This window comes from Poecilia formosa, unplaced genomic scaffold, assembly GCF_000485575.1.
Source record: "Poecilia formosa unplaced genomic scaffold, Poecilia_formosa-5.1.2 Scaffold199, whole genome shotgun sequence".
Lineage (NCBI taxonomy): Eukaryota > Metazoa > Chordata > Actinopteri > Cyprinodontiformes > Poeciliidae > Poecilia > Poecilia formosa.
The window spans coordinates 72,763-88,515 of NW_006800138.1; the positions used below are offsets into that span (position 1 = coordinate 72,763).

The 15,753-nt window shown below is 39.4% G+C and overlaps 1 protein-coding gene across 6 annotated transcripts; it reads left to right on the top strand.

Moving 5' to 3' along the window:
• The first annotated feature begins 5,322 nt into the window (after window positions 1-5,322).
• Window positions 5,323-10,077, top strand: LOC103148143 (ZP domain-containing protein-like). Of its 6 annotated transcripts, none has more exons than XM_016679003.1 (8): window positions 5,323-5,680; window positions 5,815-5,859; window positions 5,958-6,043; window positions 6,390-6,580; window positions 6,657-7,060; window positions 8,549-8,648; window positions 8,975-9,164; window positions 9,239-10,077. In XM_016679003.1, exons 3-8 carry the CDS (start codon window positions 5,980-5,982, stop codon window positions 9,373-9,375), a joined length of 1,086 nt encoding a protein of 361 aa, XP_016534489.1. In that variant the 5' UTR covers window positions 5,323-5,680; window positions 5,815-5,859; window positions 5,958-5,979; the 3' UTR covers window positions 9,376-10,077. The 6 variants fall into 6 exon arrangements, with proteins under 6 accessions (XP_016534489.1, XP_016534490.1, XP_007566838.1 ...); XM_016679004.1 differs by having other exon boundaries at window positions 5,972-6,043; XM_007566776.2 differs by lacking the exon at window positions 5,323-5,680 and having other exon boundaries at window positions 5,688-5,859.
• The last annotated feature ends 5,676 nt before the right edge of the window (window positions 10,078-15,753 follow it).

Sequence of the window (15,753 nt, forward strand, 5' to 3'; positions counted from 1 at the left end):
CACAAAGTTTCTGAACTCAATGCGTCAGCACCGAGGCGAACTTTTAACTATTTACAGCTAGAATTTTTCCTATTTCATCATAGGTTTTGGTTCTCCTCCTAACAATGTTGGAAAAACATACAAAATGCATTCTTGGGCATCTGTTGTGCTTTATTTTAAAGAAGTTATGACAGTTTATCTGTTATCTGAGATTCACTACTTAATATTTCCAACAACACTCACATTTTACATGCTACTAAATTCATCACTATAATAATCCCAAGAGTTTATACATCATTAGGTCATTTAATTTTTCCTGCACCCAAACATTGGAACAACTTGCATTAAGGTTCAGTACGCCAACTATCAATCCAGTAAAAAACATAATATATGATCAATGTAACTTTTTTTTAAACTGTTGATTTATTATGTGTACATAGCACGTTTAGTCAGTTTGAATTTGGTTGTTTTAATTTATTTTGTTTCCTTTATGGTATTCTTCTGTTTTCCGATATCTATTTTATTATGTTTTAATGTTTCCTGAACAGGTCGGTTGTCGTGAAAATAAGAATTTGTTTTAAATCAAATTGCTTAAATAAAAGAAAGATGAGATTTCCACTTCTCAGTTCAGCCTACTTTGAGTTCCGTTTGGGTTGCTAGGTAACGGGGCTGACCTTGGCTGACGTTGCTAGGTAACGGGGCTGACCTTGGCTGAGGTTGCTAGGTAACGGGGCAGTGCCCACCAATTGTGACTAAATAACAAGGAGTTTTTCAAACGGCTCGTTTTCCAGACAACAAAAAACCTTTAGTTATTGATAGAAAACAGATGGATGATTTTTTTTAAGCGCTTGGTCTGTTTTCAGAGACCAAGTACAAAAATGTTTTCCCGTTAAAAGGTGCAGTTTGGCAGGGAAAAGGTTGGATTATTTGCAAAGTGTGCAAATAAGCACAGTGAATAAGCACAGTGTGCTTATTCACTGTGCTTATTTGCAGTGTGAATAAGCACACTGCAAAAACACAACATTTTTTAGCGCAAATATCATAGTACACTTGAAATATGGTAAAACTAACTTACAGGTAACTTTCCAGCAAGATAATTTAGCTTCCGTGAAGTAAATAATTTCTTAATATAGATGAAAAAGTACTAGTTCTATTGGCAGATTATTTCACTTTTATCTGTATTTTCCCATAAATGACGTAATCTGCCAGTGGAAGTACTTTTTCATTTTTAGTAATGAAACTCAAAATGATGAGTCAATCACAGTGACTACACTTTATAGCATATTTAGTCACTACAAACTCCACAGAAAACAAAGTACTAAACTTTAAGGGTTTTCTTGGATTTTTCAGGTGAGACCAAAAGAGAATAGATAAAGCTCCAGTCAGGATTATAGTTTCCATATATTTTTGATCACAGCACTTACACTCTAAAACTGTATTATAATCACTTCAAAATCAGAGGAAGCTTGCAACATTCACAGATAGTTAATAAAAAGGCGTAAACCACCAACTAAAAGCAGCAACAACCCCTAAACAGTAAACAGACGTGGATTTAAAATCTTTGGAGGTTGACATTAACAGAAAGTATGAGCTACAGCGGCTTATAATCTGATATAACTGAACTATATTTAACTCAAAGCTAACTAAATATTTAGCTAGCTCAGAGCTAAATATTTAGTGTGGAGCTAATTATTTAGTTCGTAAGCTAAATATGTAAGATGCTAACTAAATATTTTACTTGCTAACTAAATATTTAGCTTCAACTGATTATTTAGCTCGTGGAGCCAAATATTTAATTGGTAAATAAAATATTTAGCTTGATAATTAAATATTTAGTTGATATTCAAATGAATAATATGGTTAAAGGGACTAAACCCCCATTTTTTCTCTTATGAAACAAAAACAAATTTTTACTGTTAATTTTGACTATAAGTTTAATAATAGCACCCCATATTCTCTAAGATTGAGTAAAGACTTGTGCTGCTCAATAAAAAGCCAACAGCACTCAGGCAGGAGTAAATTGATCCGCGCTCCATTTTCTCAGGATTTTCCACTGTCCGGCGGCCATTTTGGGCCCTCTGCCCTTTTAGTAAACAAATCAAAACAGCTGAAGCACTGAATGATGACGCACCAGGTAACCAAGAGCATCCAGGTAAATCCGAAGACAAAGGAGCTGCCATTCGGACGTAGGGATCTTCTTGATCCCCACTGGCTTTAATACGGACTCAGCATGGAGCATTATAGAGCTTACCTGGCAAGCTTTGAGGTCTAATCACTCAGTTTTATTATTTTTATTCCAGCATAACAAAAAACACCAACTGTTTACAATAATATGATTTTTATGCATAAAACAGTTCGGGGGTCTATGCTTTAAGGGATCTACAGAATAAGCAGTAAATGACCCTGAGGAGTAATAATTTACTAGCTTCCCCCCTTTATCTCTTTAGTTGAGCTGTTGATAGCCTCCGTAAGTACAGAAAAGCCACAATAGGATTAGAAGAGGACAAAGTCAAGGAAAATCAAGTGCAAGTAATGACTTCACGCGCCCTGCCGCGCACCCCATTCAGAGTAGATTCAACATCTCTGAAATGGCAGGTAGGCAGTGCTCTGACAGGCCTTAGGTTGAATAAAAATAAGAGATACGTGAACGGCAGGAAGAGGAGGGGAGGACAGGAATAGACGGAGAAAAGGTGGCCCCGCCTCCAGGAATCCGTCACACCACGGATCAGCGTGGCACCAGCCAACGGTCATGTGATCCTCTGGTTTTATGCGCTCTGAAGACCTTTTGTTCTTTACATTGTGTCTGCTGGCTCTTCCTGAGCCGACACTCGCAAGATGGCTGAAGGGTCAGAAAGACAAACAAACAAACCAACAACTAAAATGGATGAAATCTCCATTTTAGTTCTTTCATATCAGTTTGATGAACTCTAAAGTCTAAACCTGCGGTGTACCTCAGGGGTCTGTACTTGGGCCTGTCTTTCTTGACTCAGAGAGAGTCTGTATACTGCTATAAATTTTTCAAAATTAAAGAAACAAGTAAGAGAAATTTGATTTAAAGGTTAGAAAAATGTTAATGACTGGAAAACTTAAAGTGCTTTTACACTGAAACATCTGAAAGAGGGTTTTGGCCACAGAAACATCAACTTTTAAAATATTGTCCTCACTTTCATTCAATATTTAATAATTATTACATTTATTTAGTATAAATACTGAATTATGCCTTCTGATTTTAGTCGGCCAGGAGCTATTTTATTTTTTCTTTTGTCAAAATCTTTTCCCGTTTGCTCTTGCTATGCTAGCTTAAGGATCAAAGTTCCACATACACATTTTTTCATTTGTAGCAAGACATTTATGCTATATGAGTGAAATAAACTGCAAGTAAAACTAGGACTTTTTTGTCAATATTAAGGAATTTTTGACTAAACATCCTGTATCCTGCTGAAAAGTTACTTGTTAGTTTCGTCTTATTTCGACTACAAACTACACCAAAAATACTTGGTAATATTTCACGTTTTCTTTGGCTCTCCACAGACTCTACCCAATTCCAAACATTAATATTACTCATCAGTAAAAGATTACTTTAAACCTAAATCTGCTGCGTGAATTAATGATTTGGCTCATATCTGTATTTCAAAGAGAAAACAACATTTTGATTTGCTGAATTTCCACAGTTTAAATATTCATAACACCCACACAAAGTTTAAAAACGAACTACATCAGAGAGATCCCATGTTTTAAAATCTGGGCGCTTTCTCTTTCACGCCACTCTTCTCCGTTCGAGGGGTTTGGAGGATGATATTGGAAATGTGACATTTAGCCGTTTCTTATCTCGACACGTCTTTGACCTCTCTCCTTCGGTTTTTATTTGTTTACAGTCAGACGTGCCTCCCAACCCCGTCCTGTCATAAAAAACCCCCGATCCCTTCACTCGTTTGCCCCCCAGTTTTGTTCGCCGCCGTTCTTAAACCGTAGATCTACTTAAGCGGCCAGACGAGTGCGCCAGAGGAGGAGGAGGAGGCTGAAGACGGTCTGGCTTAACGGAGATAGCCGTGTTTACGACGCAACAGTCGAATCGGTCTGTGTGTGGGGAGGCGTGCGAGTCGGAGAGACAGGGAGAGCGAGACGGGTCAGTTCAGTAGGAGGTACAGGAACTAATCAATGCAATTATATATATAAAAGGCGGTCAGATTTTCCCAGAAGGAGGAAAGCAGCTTTAATCCTGGTGTGTTTTTACCTTGAGGCATTTCAAATATTAAATTGAGAATAATTAGAAGGTTGTTCTGGTTTGAAATGAGAAATATTTGATGCACTGCAGTCTAGTGATGCAAGTCGGTGTAAGACAGAACTGATTTATTTCAAGTGCTGTGTTTCCAAGACGTGCACTGCAAAAACACCAAATCTTACCAAGTATTTTGGTCTATTCTAGTGCAAATATCTTAAGATGAAACCAACTTTTCGGGCAGATATAGGAGCTTTTTTACGTCAATAATTCCTTAGCAGTGAAGAAGAGGTAGTACTTCCACTGCCAGATTATTTCACTTTTATAAGAGAAATAATCTGTCAATGGAACGACTACTTCTACTTCGATATTAAACGGGCAGTATTAGGTATTTTTCACCCACCTGGTGTCATCTTAAAGCAAAATCAAATAACTATGTTACGTTCAGTTAGTATAAAAATTATACTTACAGCTCTGGAAAAAATTAAGACACCACTTGAAATGATCAATTTCTCAGATTTTACTCTTTATAGGTTTATGTTTGAGTAAAATGAACATTGTTCTTTTGTTCTATGAACTACTGACAACATGAAAGTCCAAGCAAAAATTTAGTATTTATTTGCAGAAAACGAGAAATGGTCAAAATAACAAAAGAGATGCAGCGCTTTCAGACCTCAAAGAAAGCAAAGAAAACAAGTTAATACTGATTTAGAAATAACAATATTAATGTTTAAATCAATATTTAAACATTGAAAACCCCAGGTTTTCAATGGGGTTCAGTGCAGTGGGCTCTTCATTTTTTTTAGAGTTGTATATCAAATATAACTTAAAACAAAATTATTTTGTAATTTAACGCATTGAAATTGGTCCCTTTCTGAAACTCCGCCTTCAGGATGTCAATACAACATGGCTCCTCTATTGACCTTTTAACTACGTTTTTTCCAGTGTTTCAATGACAAGTAGCTTGCATAATGAGCTCAGCTGATGTGCAGTTCAGCCAGGTGTTTGCTAATTGCTGCTAGCTAGTCTGAAGGAGCTGAGTAGAGGAGCCACAAGGGCTGCTTGGAAACTGCAGAGGTGGAGCTGCGCCTCGAAGGCGGAGCTAAGTCCCACCCAGGTGTTTAACACACCGTGGTTACCACGGAGATGAAAGGATTTCTCAAACATTCACGAAATAATCAAGGCAACACTCCAGGTATGTTTTGATGAGGGAGTAATATATGATATAGAGCTCAAAGAAGTCAATTTTACATGTTACTGCCTCTTAATTTGTGGAACTATTCATGTTATTTAGGGGAGATAGAAACTCTGGAAAAAAATGATTTAGATAAAAAATTAAAAGTTTGTGACATTGTGTGACCTGAAAGTCTGTATTTGATGTTTGACATATTTTTTTTCTTCACCAATAGAAACCCCATCGTGTCATGTTTTTCTCTGGGTAAAGATGATTTGCATCAATATCATAATGAAGAACAGACACTGGTTAGTAAATATAATCCAGGTTTCCTGCATAGCAGCCAGTTTCCAACTGGACTGAGATCTGAGTCCCTCCCCTGAACGTCCCACTTCTTCCAAATAACTGAGACTTTTTGTTCTGAATTTAATATTTTTGTTAGGAAACTGTGAACAACAGAGTCGAGGAGGGAAGGATTACGGATAAAGTAAGTGAACATTTACTGCAAATCACTTAATGCCTCTGAACTAAAAAAAATACCTGCGCTTCGTCCCTTCTGTTCGTTGTTGCTCACCCACTTTCCAGTTTTTATCATCCAGGTCACACCATGACCCGACCTTCCTGCTCATCTGTCGGACTCCTGCTTCTCCTGATTGGCTACGTAGCAGCAGGTAAGTGGTGTGGATGGTAGCAACATGCAGTGGGAAACACAGATTCTGCATACGTGAATACAGAGCCTGATCTGAATCCAGACAAATGAATCTGTGTTTTTCCAGCACATCTGCTTTTAATATATCCGCAGTTGTTGCTTCACTTCTTCAGAATCACTGGCAGCAAAGTTTCTAACAAACCAGACCCTTTGGTTTGTTGCTGGAATTTAATGAAAATTTACAAAAACAAAGACAAATTCTGAGGAGAAAAATGTAAGCGGCATTAATAAACTCAATCCAATAATGTTAACACAGAAACATCTTTTATCTCATTAAGTATATTTTTTAATACCAATACCTTTTCCAGCAGAAGTCACAGTGACCTGCACTGAATCCACAATGAAGGTTGAGGTTGAAAAAGCTTCCTTCTTTCGACTCAAGGAGGACGATCTTTGCCTTATTGACTCCAGCAACGCCGTCTGCCGTCTTGGCGAGCACTCCAACCGAACTCACATCGTCGCCATCATTCCTCTCAACGACTGCGGTACCGAGATCGAGGTGAGAACGGGTCATTTGATACGTCCCACTCATTATCTCCCAATGAGTTTTAACACTCATCATTTTCCCTCTGCAGGAAAACGATGATTACCTTATTTTCAAGAATGAGATCACCATTAAGGAAGACGACCCCAAACACCTCATCACCAGGAAGCACCTGGCGGAGGCCCGGTTCTACTGCCAGTACCCCAAACGGGGGAATGTGAACCAGATATACTTGGCACACAGAGAGAACGTCACGGTGTGGGATAAAGGTTTCGGGACGTTCACTTACCAGTTCGAGTTCTACAAGGACGACCAGTTCAATGCTGTATATGACTCAAACTCATATCCACTGCTGTTTACAATCGGAAACAGGATCTACATGCAGATCGACGCCAGCTCCTCTATCAAGAACACGCAGATCTTTGTGGAGTCCTGCAGAGCTGCACCGTATGACAACCCCAACTACCGTCCCACCTACACCATCATTGAGGACGGGTAATGCTGCGTTCACACCAATCGCGTTTTGAGCGCCAGCTGCGTCCGCTTTACATTCAAAGTCGTCGAGGCGCGTTTCGCGCATCTACCGCTGCGCAATTTGAGCATTTGATGCGGGTGAAGCGCATCTACTGCTTCCGTTGAAAAATCTGAACTTTCGCCGCTCAATGCAGAGCGTCAACCAATCAGAGAGACTCTTCTCTGTGTAGTGGTGAGTTTTCCGATCTCAGGAAAAAAAACAAAAAACTGTGGAGGATAAACAAAGGCTGCGTTCACAATGCACCTTTAAGTGACTCAATTTCGATTGTCAAATCATATTTTTTCCGTCGTGGTCGTTTACACTTCCAAATACATACAACTTGCATGTGTCGTTTGTGAAACAACACTTTCACGTCGTTTGTGAAAGGAAAACTACCTGAAAGTGTCCCGCCTGTGCAGTAGAGGGCGCAATAACGACACACATAGAGAAGTGCTCAGCAGTTGCGGAAGTAAACGTGGATGCTGGTGGAGCATAGCTGACACAGCTGAAGTTGTTGGCTGACCGGAGGCAGCACTTTAACAACCTCATCCTCATTAATGTCCGCCATGGTTGTTGTTTCTCTTCCCGCTTGCGCGTATCGGGACGCAGAACAGTGACATGGAAGAGGATCAAAGACGGTCAGGTTGGTTGGATGCGAGCTGGACGTTTAGATTCAGGTCACATTTGAAAAGATCGGATAAGTATCGGATATCCAAGCAGCCTGGGACGCATTCGAAAAAAAAAAAAAATCCTACCTGTGTTGTTGAAACTGTCATGAAAAGATCAGATACAGGTCGCACTAAATCAAAAATAATCGGATTTGTCACTTCGGGCTGCTGTTTTAATCTACGACCAACCAAGTTATGACTATAGAGACGGGAATAGAAAGGACCTTGCTTGGAAGAGGATCAGCGAGGTCGTGGGAATGTCAGGTAAATTATAACTTTTACTATTTGAAAATATTTTCCCGCATTTGAGCTGTCCAAATCTGACCAGCAAAAACGTTACATAAACGTCCATCGAGAGCGATTTTGACGCATCTGACGCGCGTCTAGTGCAAAATGTGAAGCGCCTGACTTCTGAGTGCACACGCATCAAACTTGAAGCGTCGGACGCATTTTTGACGCGCGAAACGCGTTGGGTGTGAACGCAGCATAAGTTTTCAGCTGGTTTAAGAATGCATAATGTTAATGGTGCATCACCCTTAAGAACTTCTCTGTATAATTAGATATACAAGGCATTCAGATGAAATAAAAAATAAATAATTCAAAGTAAAATTTCAAGAAACTGCATGTTCATAAAACAAGCAGGCTAGTTAAAAGAAAATTTCATTTAAATGAGGTTTTCGAAAGAACCATTTTATTTAACAAACTTCTCAAAATGTTTGCTGATGATGAGGTTGATGAGTCTGTGGTCCATCAAGGTGCTTTAAATCAAATTAAGCTTATGTGAGATTTGATTTCAATCAGGTGCTTAAAGGACACGACTGTGCAGAAACACCCAACGGCCAACAATAAGCAGTTCAAGTTCAGCATGGAGGCCTTCAAGTTCATCGGATTGCATGATCAGGTGAGAAATAAACTTGCTGGCATTTATTTTTAACTGAATTGGAGTATTTCAATCTATAGAGACCCACACAGAGAACAGCAGCAAAGAAAAACAAGCACAGCAAAAGAAAAACTACACTTTAAAGTGTTCCAGTTGATCTGGGTTGTTAAATAGAAAGTATAAAGCTAAATGTTGGTTCTCCATGTTTGATTCTTTTTCCTGGTTGCTAAGTCTTGCTCCAGTATTAAAAGTATAAAGCTAAATTAACAAATTATTAAAATATTCAGAGTGAAAACACAGCAGAATTAGTGGTTTCTGTTAATGGCTGTGCCGTTTGTTGAATTCAGGTGTACATCAGCTGCACAGTCATGATGTGTAAATCAGGAAACCGTAACTCCAGGTGCTCGAAGGGATGCGTCGAATCCCCAAAGCACAAAGCCCGCAGAAATAGAGAGGCTGTGATCGAGAGTGGAAAGCACTTTGTTTCCCAGGGTCCTTTGCGTCTAAAGCGTGAAGCAGACCCCGCTGGAGGCTCAGGTAAGGAAACCATGTGGAGAGGTTTAATTAAAATGTGAACAGGACTAACAGAAACGTGTTCCCCTCGTGTGCAGAGTTCGACATGAACCCGAGCCTGGTGTTTGTGGCTGGTTGTCTTCTTGTTGCTGTTGGGATGATCTGCGGCGTGATCATCTACAAAGCCAAAACCTCCAGGGTCAAATATCAGCCTCTGCTTCCATATGAAAGCTAAACCTGCAGCATCGGCCAAACTGCTTGGATAATCTGAACATGGGATTCTGATGCTGCGTTCACACCAAACGCGTTGCACGCGCCACAAACACATCCAAAGTTTCAAGTTTGACACGTGTGCACTTTGAATGCAGATGCTTGACATTTAGCTCTAAACCTAGCATTTCGCACGTCAGGAGCATCTGGTTTACTTTCAGTCTATGGACAGTAAACCAGACTCTCCATAGACTGATGGTGTGTCAAAATCGTTCTAGCAGGTATTTTTCCATTGCCGGCTTGATGCGTCAAACACGCCAAAAGCTTCGATTGCTCAGCGCTAGGCGCATGGAACGCGCCACAACGGGCCTTTGATGCGCGATACGCGTTTGGTGTGAATGCACCATGAGTGTTTATGAGCTAATTAATCTTTTATGATCCAAGAAGCTACTCAAAAAGTTTTGGTAATTTCTTTCATATTTTACATCATAACAAGGAAGTATCCTAAATCACATTTTCCTTCTCTTTAATTATAATCATTCTGCCTCCATATTTAAGAAAATGCACCTTAAACTTTTATTTTATGATGGAAGTCTACAGATCTTTTTTGGAAAGGAATTATATTTTAGCATTTTTATTTTCTGTCAATTCCAAAGTGTATATAAGTGGACTTGTTATTTCTGAATGTGTCAATAAAAATACAAATTTTTGCTTTTTATTGGACAAATCACTGAAACTCCTCAGTGAGTGCTTCAACATACAGTTATCAATGAGGGATCTAATGAAAGGTAATAACCACAGGAATCCTCTGCTAGGCACAGAGTTACCAATAGTGTGAATTACTTGTAACTGCAGATGTATAAACACAGCTTGAAAGCTTGGAAACTGCAGCTGTGAGGAGGAGCTGTGGCTTAAAGGCGGAGCTAAGTCCCCTCCAGGCGTTTTGAATAGCTGAATGGTTGCCATGGAGATGAAAGGATTTTTTTCAAACATGCATGAAAGAATCAGGGAAACACTCCAGGTAAGTTTTGATGAGGAAACACATAACATTATAATGTTATATGTAAAAGAGTCGATTTTACATATAACTGTCTCTTTAACACTTTGTGGGGCTGTTATTGACATTATTCAAAGTATTTAGGGGGGGAGACAATCAAACTTCCTTAGACATTGCATGACCTGAAAGTTTTAAGTCTTAGTCTGATGTTTGACATATTTTTCAGTCTGGAAGCCACCAAGAGAAACCTCATCATGTCATGTTTTCCTTTGGGTAAAGATGATTTGCATGAATATCATAAGGAAAAACAGAAACAGGATAATAAATATAATCCAGATTTCCTGCAGCTGAACTAAGACTGAGTCCCTCCCCTGAACATCCCACCCCTTCCCACAAACTGAGACTTTTTGTTCTGCATTTAATGTTTTCATTAGCAAACTGGGAGCAACAGAGTCGAGCAGGAAAGGATTTGTGAGCGCTTACTGGAAATTACTTTGTGCTTCTGGAAATTCTGCTTCTGGATAAAAACAAAATCTCCACGCTTTGTTCCTTCTCTTTTTTTTTTTGTTCACACACACTTCAGTTTTTATCACCAGCTGTACCCAGGTTTGCCTCCACACCATGACCCGTCCCTCCTGCTCATCTGCTGGACTCCTGCTTCTCCTGATTGGCTACGCAGCGGCAGGTAAGGGATGGGAGCAGCTTGCAGTGGGAAACACAGATTCTCCACAGATTTCTGTGGATTCAGAACCAGCCTGAACCTGAATCCAGACACAGGAACCTGAGTTTTGCCAGCACATCTGTTTCTGATTTAGCTGCAGTTGTTGCTTCACTTCTTCTGATTCACTGTTAGCAAGTTTCTAACAAATACTTCAACAAACCCTTTTGTTTCTTACTGATATTTAATGGAAATTTACAGAAACAAAGACAAATCCTGAAGAGAATTACAACCAGGTTACCCTGCTGAAGTTAAACAACCAAATTATACTAACAGTAAAAATTTTTCTTTCATCTCTTTAACTATATATTTTTAACTTACTATTGATAAATCCTACTAAATCATGAGTCAAACTGGTGAAAACAACATAATTTCAAGCTGACATCATGTTGAAAACAGGGAAACCGTGAATGCTGACAGCAGCTGAACGGCTTCCAGCTGCTGGAGGTTTAGTTTCAGCCTGAAACAAAGTCCAACTGCTGCAGGAGGCGCAGCTGCCTGCAGTAAACCTACAGTAGTGTTTATTACTTCTGATCATAAACTGTTGTTTTAACGCAGCAGATTATGTTGTCATATTTCTAAAATGCAAAAGCAAAATCTATCAAAATCACCTTTTACCACCATAAACATTTAAGGTTTTTTTTTATTGTGATTTTGTGAGAAAGGCCTATCATAAGTTATACAGATTTGTAATTTGTAAGAAAAAAGATTGATTTTCACATAAATATCTGAAAAGTGTGGAGTGTAATTTGCATTAAGCCCCGCTGAGTCCGTGCACATTTTACTTTAAATCCATCTCTTGGAGTTTGTCTGCCAGTTTTGACTGAAATATTTGCTTATAACTCACAAGTTCAGACAGATTGAATGGAAAGCATTTGTTTCCTCAGTTGGACTTTGACTGGGCCATTCTAATACATGAATACACTTCGATCTGAAGCTCTCTAGCTTTGGTTGTTTGTGGTCATTGTCCTGCTGCAGGGTGAGCCTTTTTCATCAATATGCAAGAATTATTGACTTAAAACAAGATTCTGTATCTTACAGAAAAGTTACTTCAAAGATAGTTATGTGAAGTAACATATTTGCACTAGAAACTAGGCAAAAAATACTTGGTAAAATTTTGTGTTCTTGCAGTGTAGGAAAATCTTGAAGTGTTTTGGTGTGATTTTTTCCAAATCTGCTGACGCTGTTTTTTGTGGAACAAAAAGGAAAAAATGCTTGCATGAGCTGGAAAAGGGGAAAACTCTTCCCAACTGAGCCACATGTAGCTTTCTTCTCGATGTGCGACTTTCTCCCCACATGCAGTTTTATGGTACACACAGTCCTGGGATGAGGCATTCATCGTGAAGCTCTCGGCTGGAAACTCTGTGCGGCTCTGGCTCTCAGATGGGGGCACAGCTGTGGTTTGGATGGATTTAAGAACCTCTTCTCCATTTTATTTATCTCCTTCCTGATTGGAAAACCAGCATAGCGCTGTGGTTCTCGTGAGCTGCACAGGAAATAACGCAGAGACGCGTTTACATCCAGCTGCTTTTACCGTCTCTCATGATTAATCTGTCACCTTTGAAAGAAAGCAGGAAACATGGGATGCCAAGTTATCACACACCTGAGCGAGTTCAACAAAACCTCCCACTGTGGAGCACAGGTTAGAGCAGACAGCTGCTGTGTGTCCACGCTCACAGAGTCCATCCTGCTGTTTACACTGCAAAAACACTAAATCGCACCAAGTATTTTTAGTCTATACTCCAGCACTAATGTCTTTGTACACTTTAAGACAAAACTAGCTTCCAAGTAACTTTTCAGCAAGATATAGGAGTTTAGTTTGAAGGTGGTCTATTATGCTTCCTTGAACATGTTGGGATAGGTCAATACAAAACATGTTCATTACATTTTTTTTTGGGCAAAATCATTTTTAGATAAGATTTTTGTCTGATCCTTTAAGAATGAGCTGTTTTAGGGTCTTCTGACACTTTAAATCTAAATAAGCTGCTGCTGGCCACAACCTCCTAACTTAACGTTTACACTCACACATGAAAACGGCTGCAAACACATGCAGAATTATACAATTACATATCCTTGAAAAGCACCAGTAGTGGTTCCTGTACAACTAAAAATATTGCAGCAAGGGATTTCTGGATGGTAAGTCAACAACTAACGCTTTATTTTACAGCACATACAACTGTAAAACCACCTGAACAAATGTGCTGGAACCCAGCTTTGGTTGCCAGGTAACGGGCGGAACTCTGCTGGGGTTGCTCAGCAACAGGGTAACCCAGGGGTTGCGATTTGGGAGGTTTTGGAAACAACTAATTTTCCAGACACTGGAAAACATGAACTTACTGCCAGAAAACATCTGTAGTAAACCTTACATCCCGCCGGCCAACATCATGGAGTCTGGAAAATGTTTTCAAAGGAAGCTATTGTGAAATAAAGGCAGTTCTCTCCTTTGGGAAGTGAGTTTTGATGGATTAGATCACTTCTGGTGATTCGTATAACTAAAATCAAGGCAGCTGCAAAGAATAACTGTGTATACTTTCTGGAGGTTTTCCAATACATGTCTCCAAAGAGCAACCAGGAGTTCTGAGATCATGGAACAAATGACATCACTGGAGTTTAAAACTGAAAATTTATCTGAATCTAAATGTCAAAAAAAGAAAAAAACAAAACAAAAGAAATCCAGCTGCAAGGAGTAAACAGAGGAAGCTTCATCTGACTGAATGAAAACAGTTTCAGTACAAACACTTTGGCTGAACAATGATGTAATTCCCAAATTACTTTGAGTCCACAGCGAAGCAGACTCGGTCAAAACGGTGTCTCTCAATGCTGAAACACTCAATCCAATCACAAACTAGACAGTGCTGTCCACTTTCATAGAATAGACATATTCCAGCTTAGATCAAACTTTCAGCAGCTCAACATACGACAGTTTTACTAAGAACAAATAAAAAAATAAAATATTACAAGATACAACAAAATCATGAGGAAAAACATTATGAGAATAAAGTCGAAATATTTAAACAATAAAGTCATAATAATAGTAAATAAATGGAACTGAATAGAGACAGTCCGGCTTATTCCGCTTTAATTTAACTCTATTTTGTTTGTAGAGAAAGTCTGATTTGTTTTGGAGAAGTGTGAACGGTTAACTCTGGTCCGCCTACAAACCTCGGTCTCGGTTCAGTTGAAGTGAACTCTGCAGCGGTTCGAATACACATGTAAACGGCGAGCAGACCGGAGATCGCTCCAAAAGCAGGAAGTGGACTACAACACAGGGCCTTCTGGGTAAATACAATCAAAAACAAACACTTGAATCTGATGCTTGCAGAGAGAAATCCACCAAAATCTGACACTACTCCATCTTTATTTACATTTCATGAAGAAGGAAGTTGCGCTCTGTGTCCTCAGAGGTTTTCATGTTGTTTCCATCAGTAGTGTTTGCTGCAGCGCCACCACAGGCGACGAGGGGAACAGAAGTTTCGAAGGTTTTGGTTACCTCACCAGCTGAAAATGTAACAAATGTTGCAATTTTATTCCCCAATCAAACCAAATCTACCAGACTATGAGGTGTGAAAACAGCCTTAGAAAGATGACTCTTTGTCCTTAGTCCTGCCAGGCTGTAGGATCTCCCCTATTACAAGTGTGAAACAGAATAATCTTACCACCAGTGCAGAGTGTTTTGTACTGTCGTTTTTTTCTTCTAGAACAGTTAAAGTCATAAAACACGACACTTCTGTTGCATTTTTCCCAAGGAGAAGAATCAGCCGACAGCTTTTTGTCCCTAAAAGAAGTTCGTTTGTATCCATGACAACCAGATCTCCCTGCTTTAACTGCTGTTGAATAATACATTTAAAAAAAGAAAGAAGAGTCATTATTTGGATTTTCTTTTTCATTAAATTACGCATGAAAGCATTAAAGCAGCCAACCAGGAGAGAGTTGAACCTATTTTATGTTTAAGAAAGGTTGTAACAGATCTGGTTGCTGGAATCTGTGATGTAGCAAAAATAGGATCCTTATTTTTTAGAGTAACCTGGTTTCAGCCACATGTAGGCTAAAGAAGGGCAGCTTACTTTCAGGGGGAGCCTTAGAACGCATCTGAATTATGCCCTAAACTACAGGAAATATCGGATTTGCTTCAACAGACAGGATTTTTTTTTATTTGTTGTGAAAAGGCCGGCTTTAAGCTACACAAAAAAGCCTTTTGCTGGGTTAACAAGATGCTGAATGAAGCTTAAAACAGCAGCCTGACTGTGAAAACCCATCCTGGTATCGACAACGCTCGGCAGCACGCCGTCAGACACCCTGAGAGCAACGGCTGCGGTAAAAGGTGAAATAATCTGAAGTTCAGATGTTTAAAAAGTTCACATGCGGTTTCACATTTCAGTCGAAGATGTTGGAAAACAGAAGCAGTTTCCTGTGAATGAATGCAGACTTCCTCTAGCATCTTGGCTTCAAAGAGAACTGGGTAATTGGGAGCAGAGCAGAGAGGAGGAAACAGCTGGAACAATGCATGAAGCCCTCCCCACCCTGCAGGAGAGAGATCACACTTCACACTGCTGAGGCTGAAAGAAGTTTGAGGATTTGAGGACACACTGCAAAAGCACAAAACCTTAACAAAAATGTTTGGGCTGGTTTCTGGTGCAAATATCTTAGTACACTTGAAATAAGGAATACTAACTTACAAATAACTTTTC

What these genes read in the sequence shown, in the direction of transcription:
- LOC103148143 (XM_016679003.1), top strand. Translation starts at nt 5,980, where the DNA reads ATGACCCGACCTTCCTGCTCATCTGTCGGACTCCTGCTTCTCCTGATT. An exon ending in GATTGGCTACGTAGCAGCAG is followed by an intron (nt 6,044 to 6,389) that starts GTAAGTGGTGTG and finishes TACCTTTTCCAG; the next exon opens with CAGAAGTCACAGTGACCTGC. An exon ending in AGACCCCGCTGGAGGCTCAG is followed by an intron (nt 9,165 to 9,238) that starts GTAAGGAAACCA and finishes CCTCGTGTGCAG; the next exon opens with AGTTCGACATGAACCCGAGC.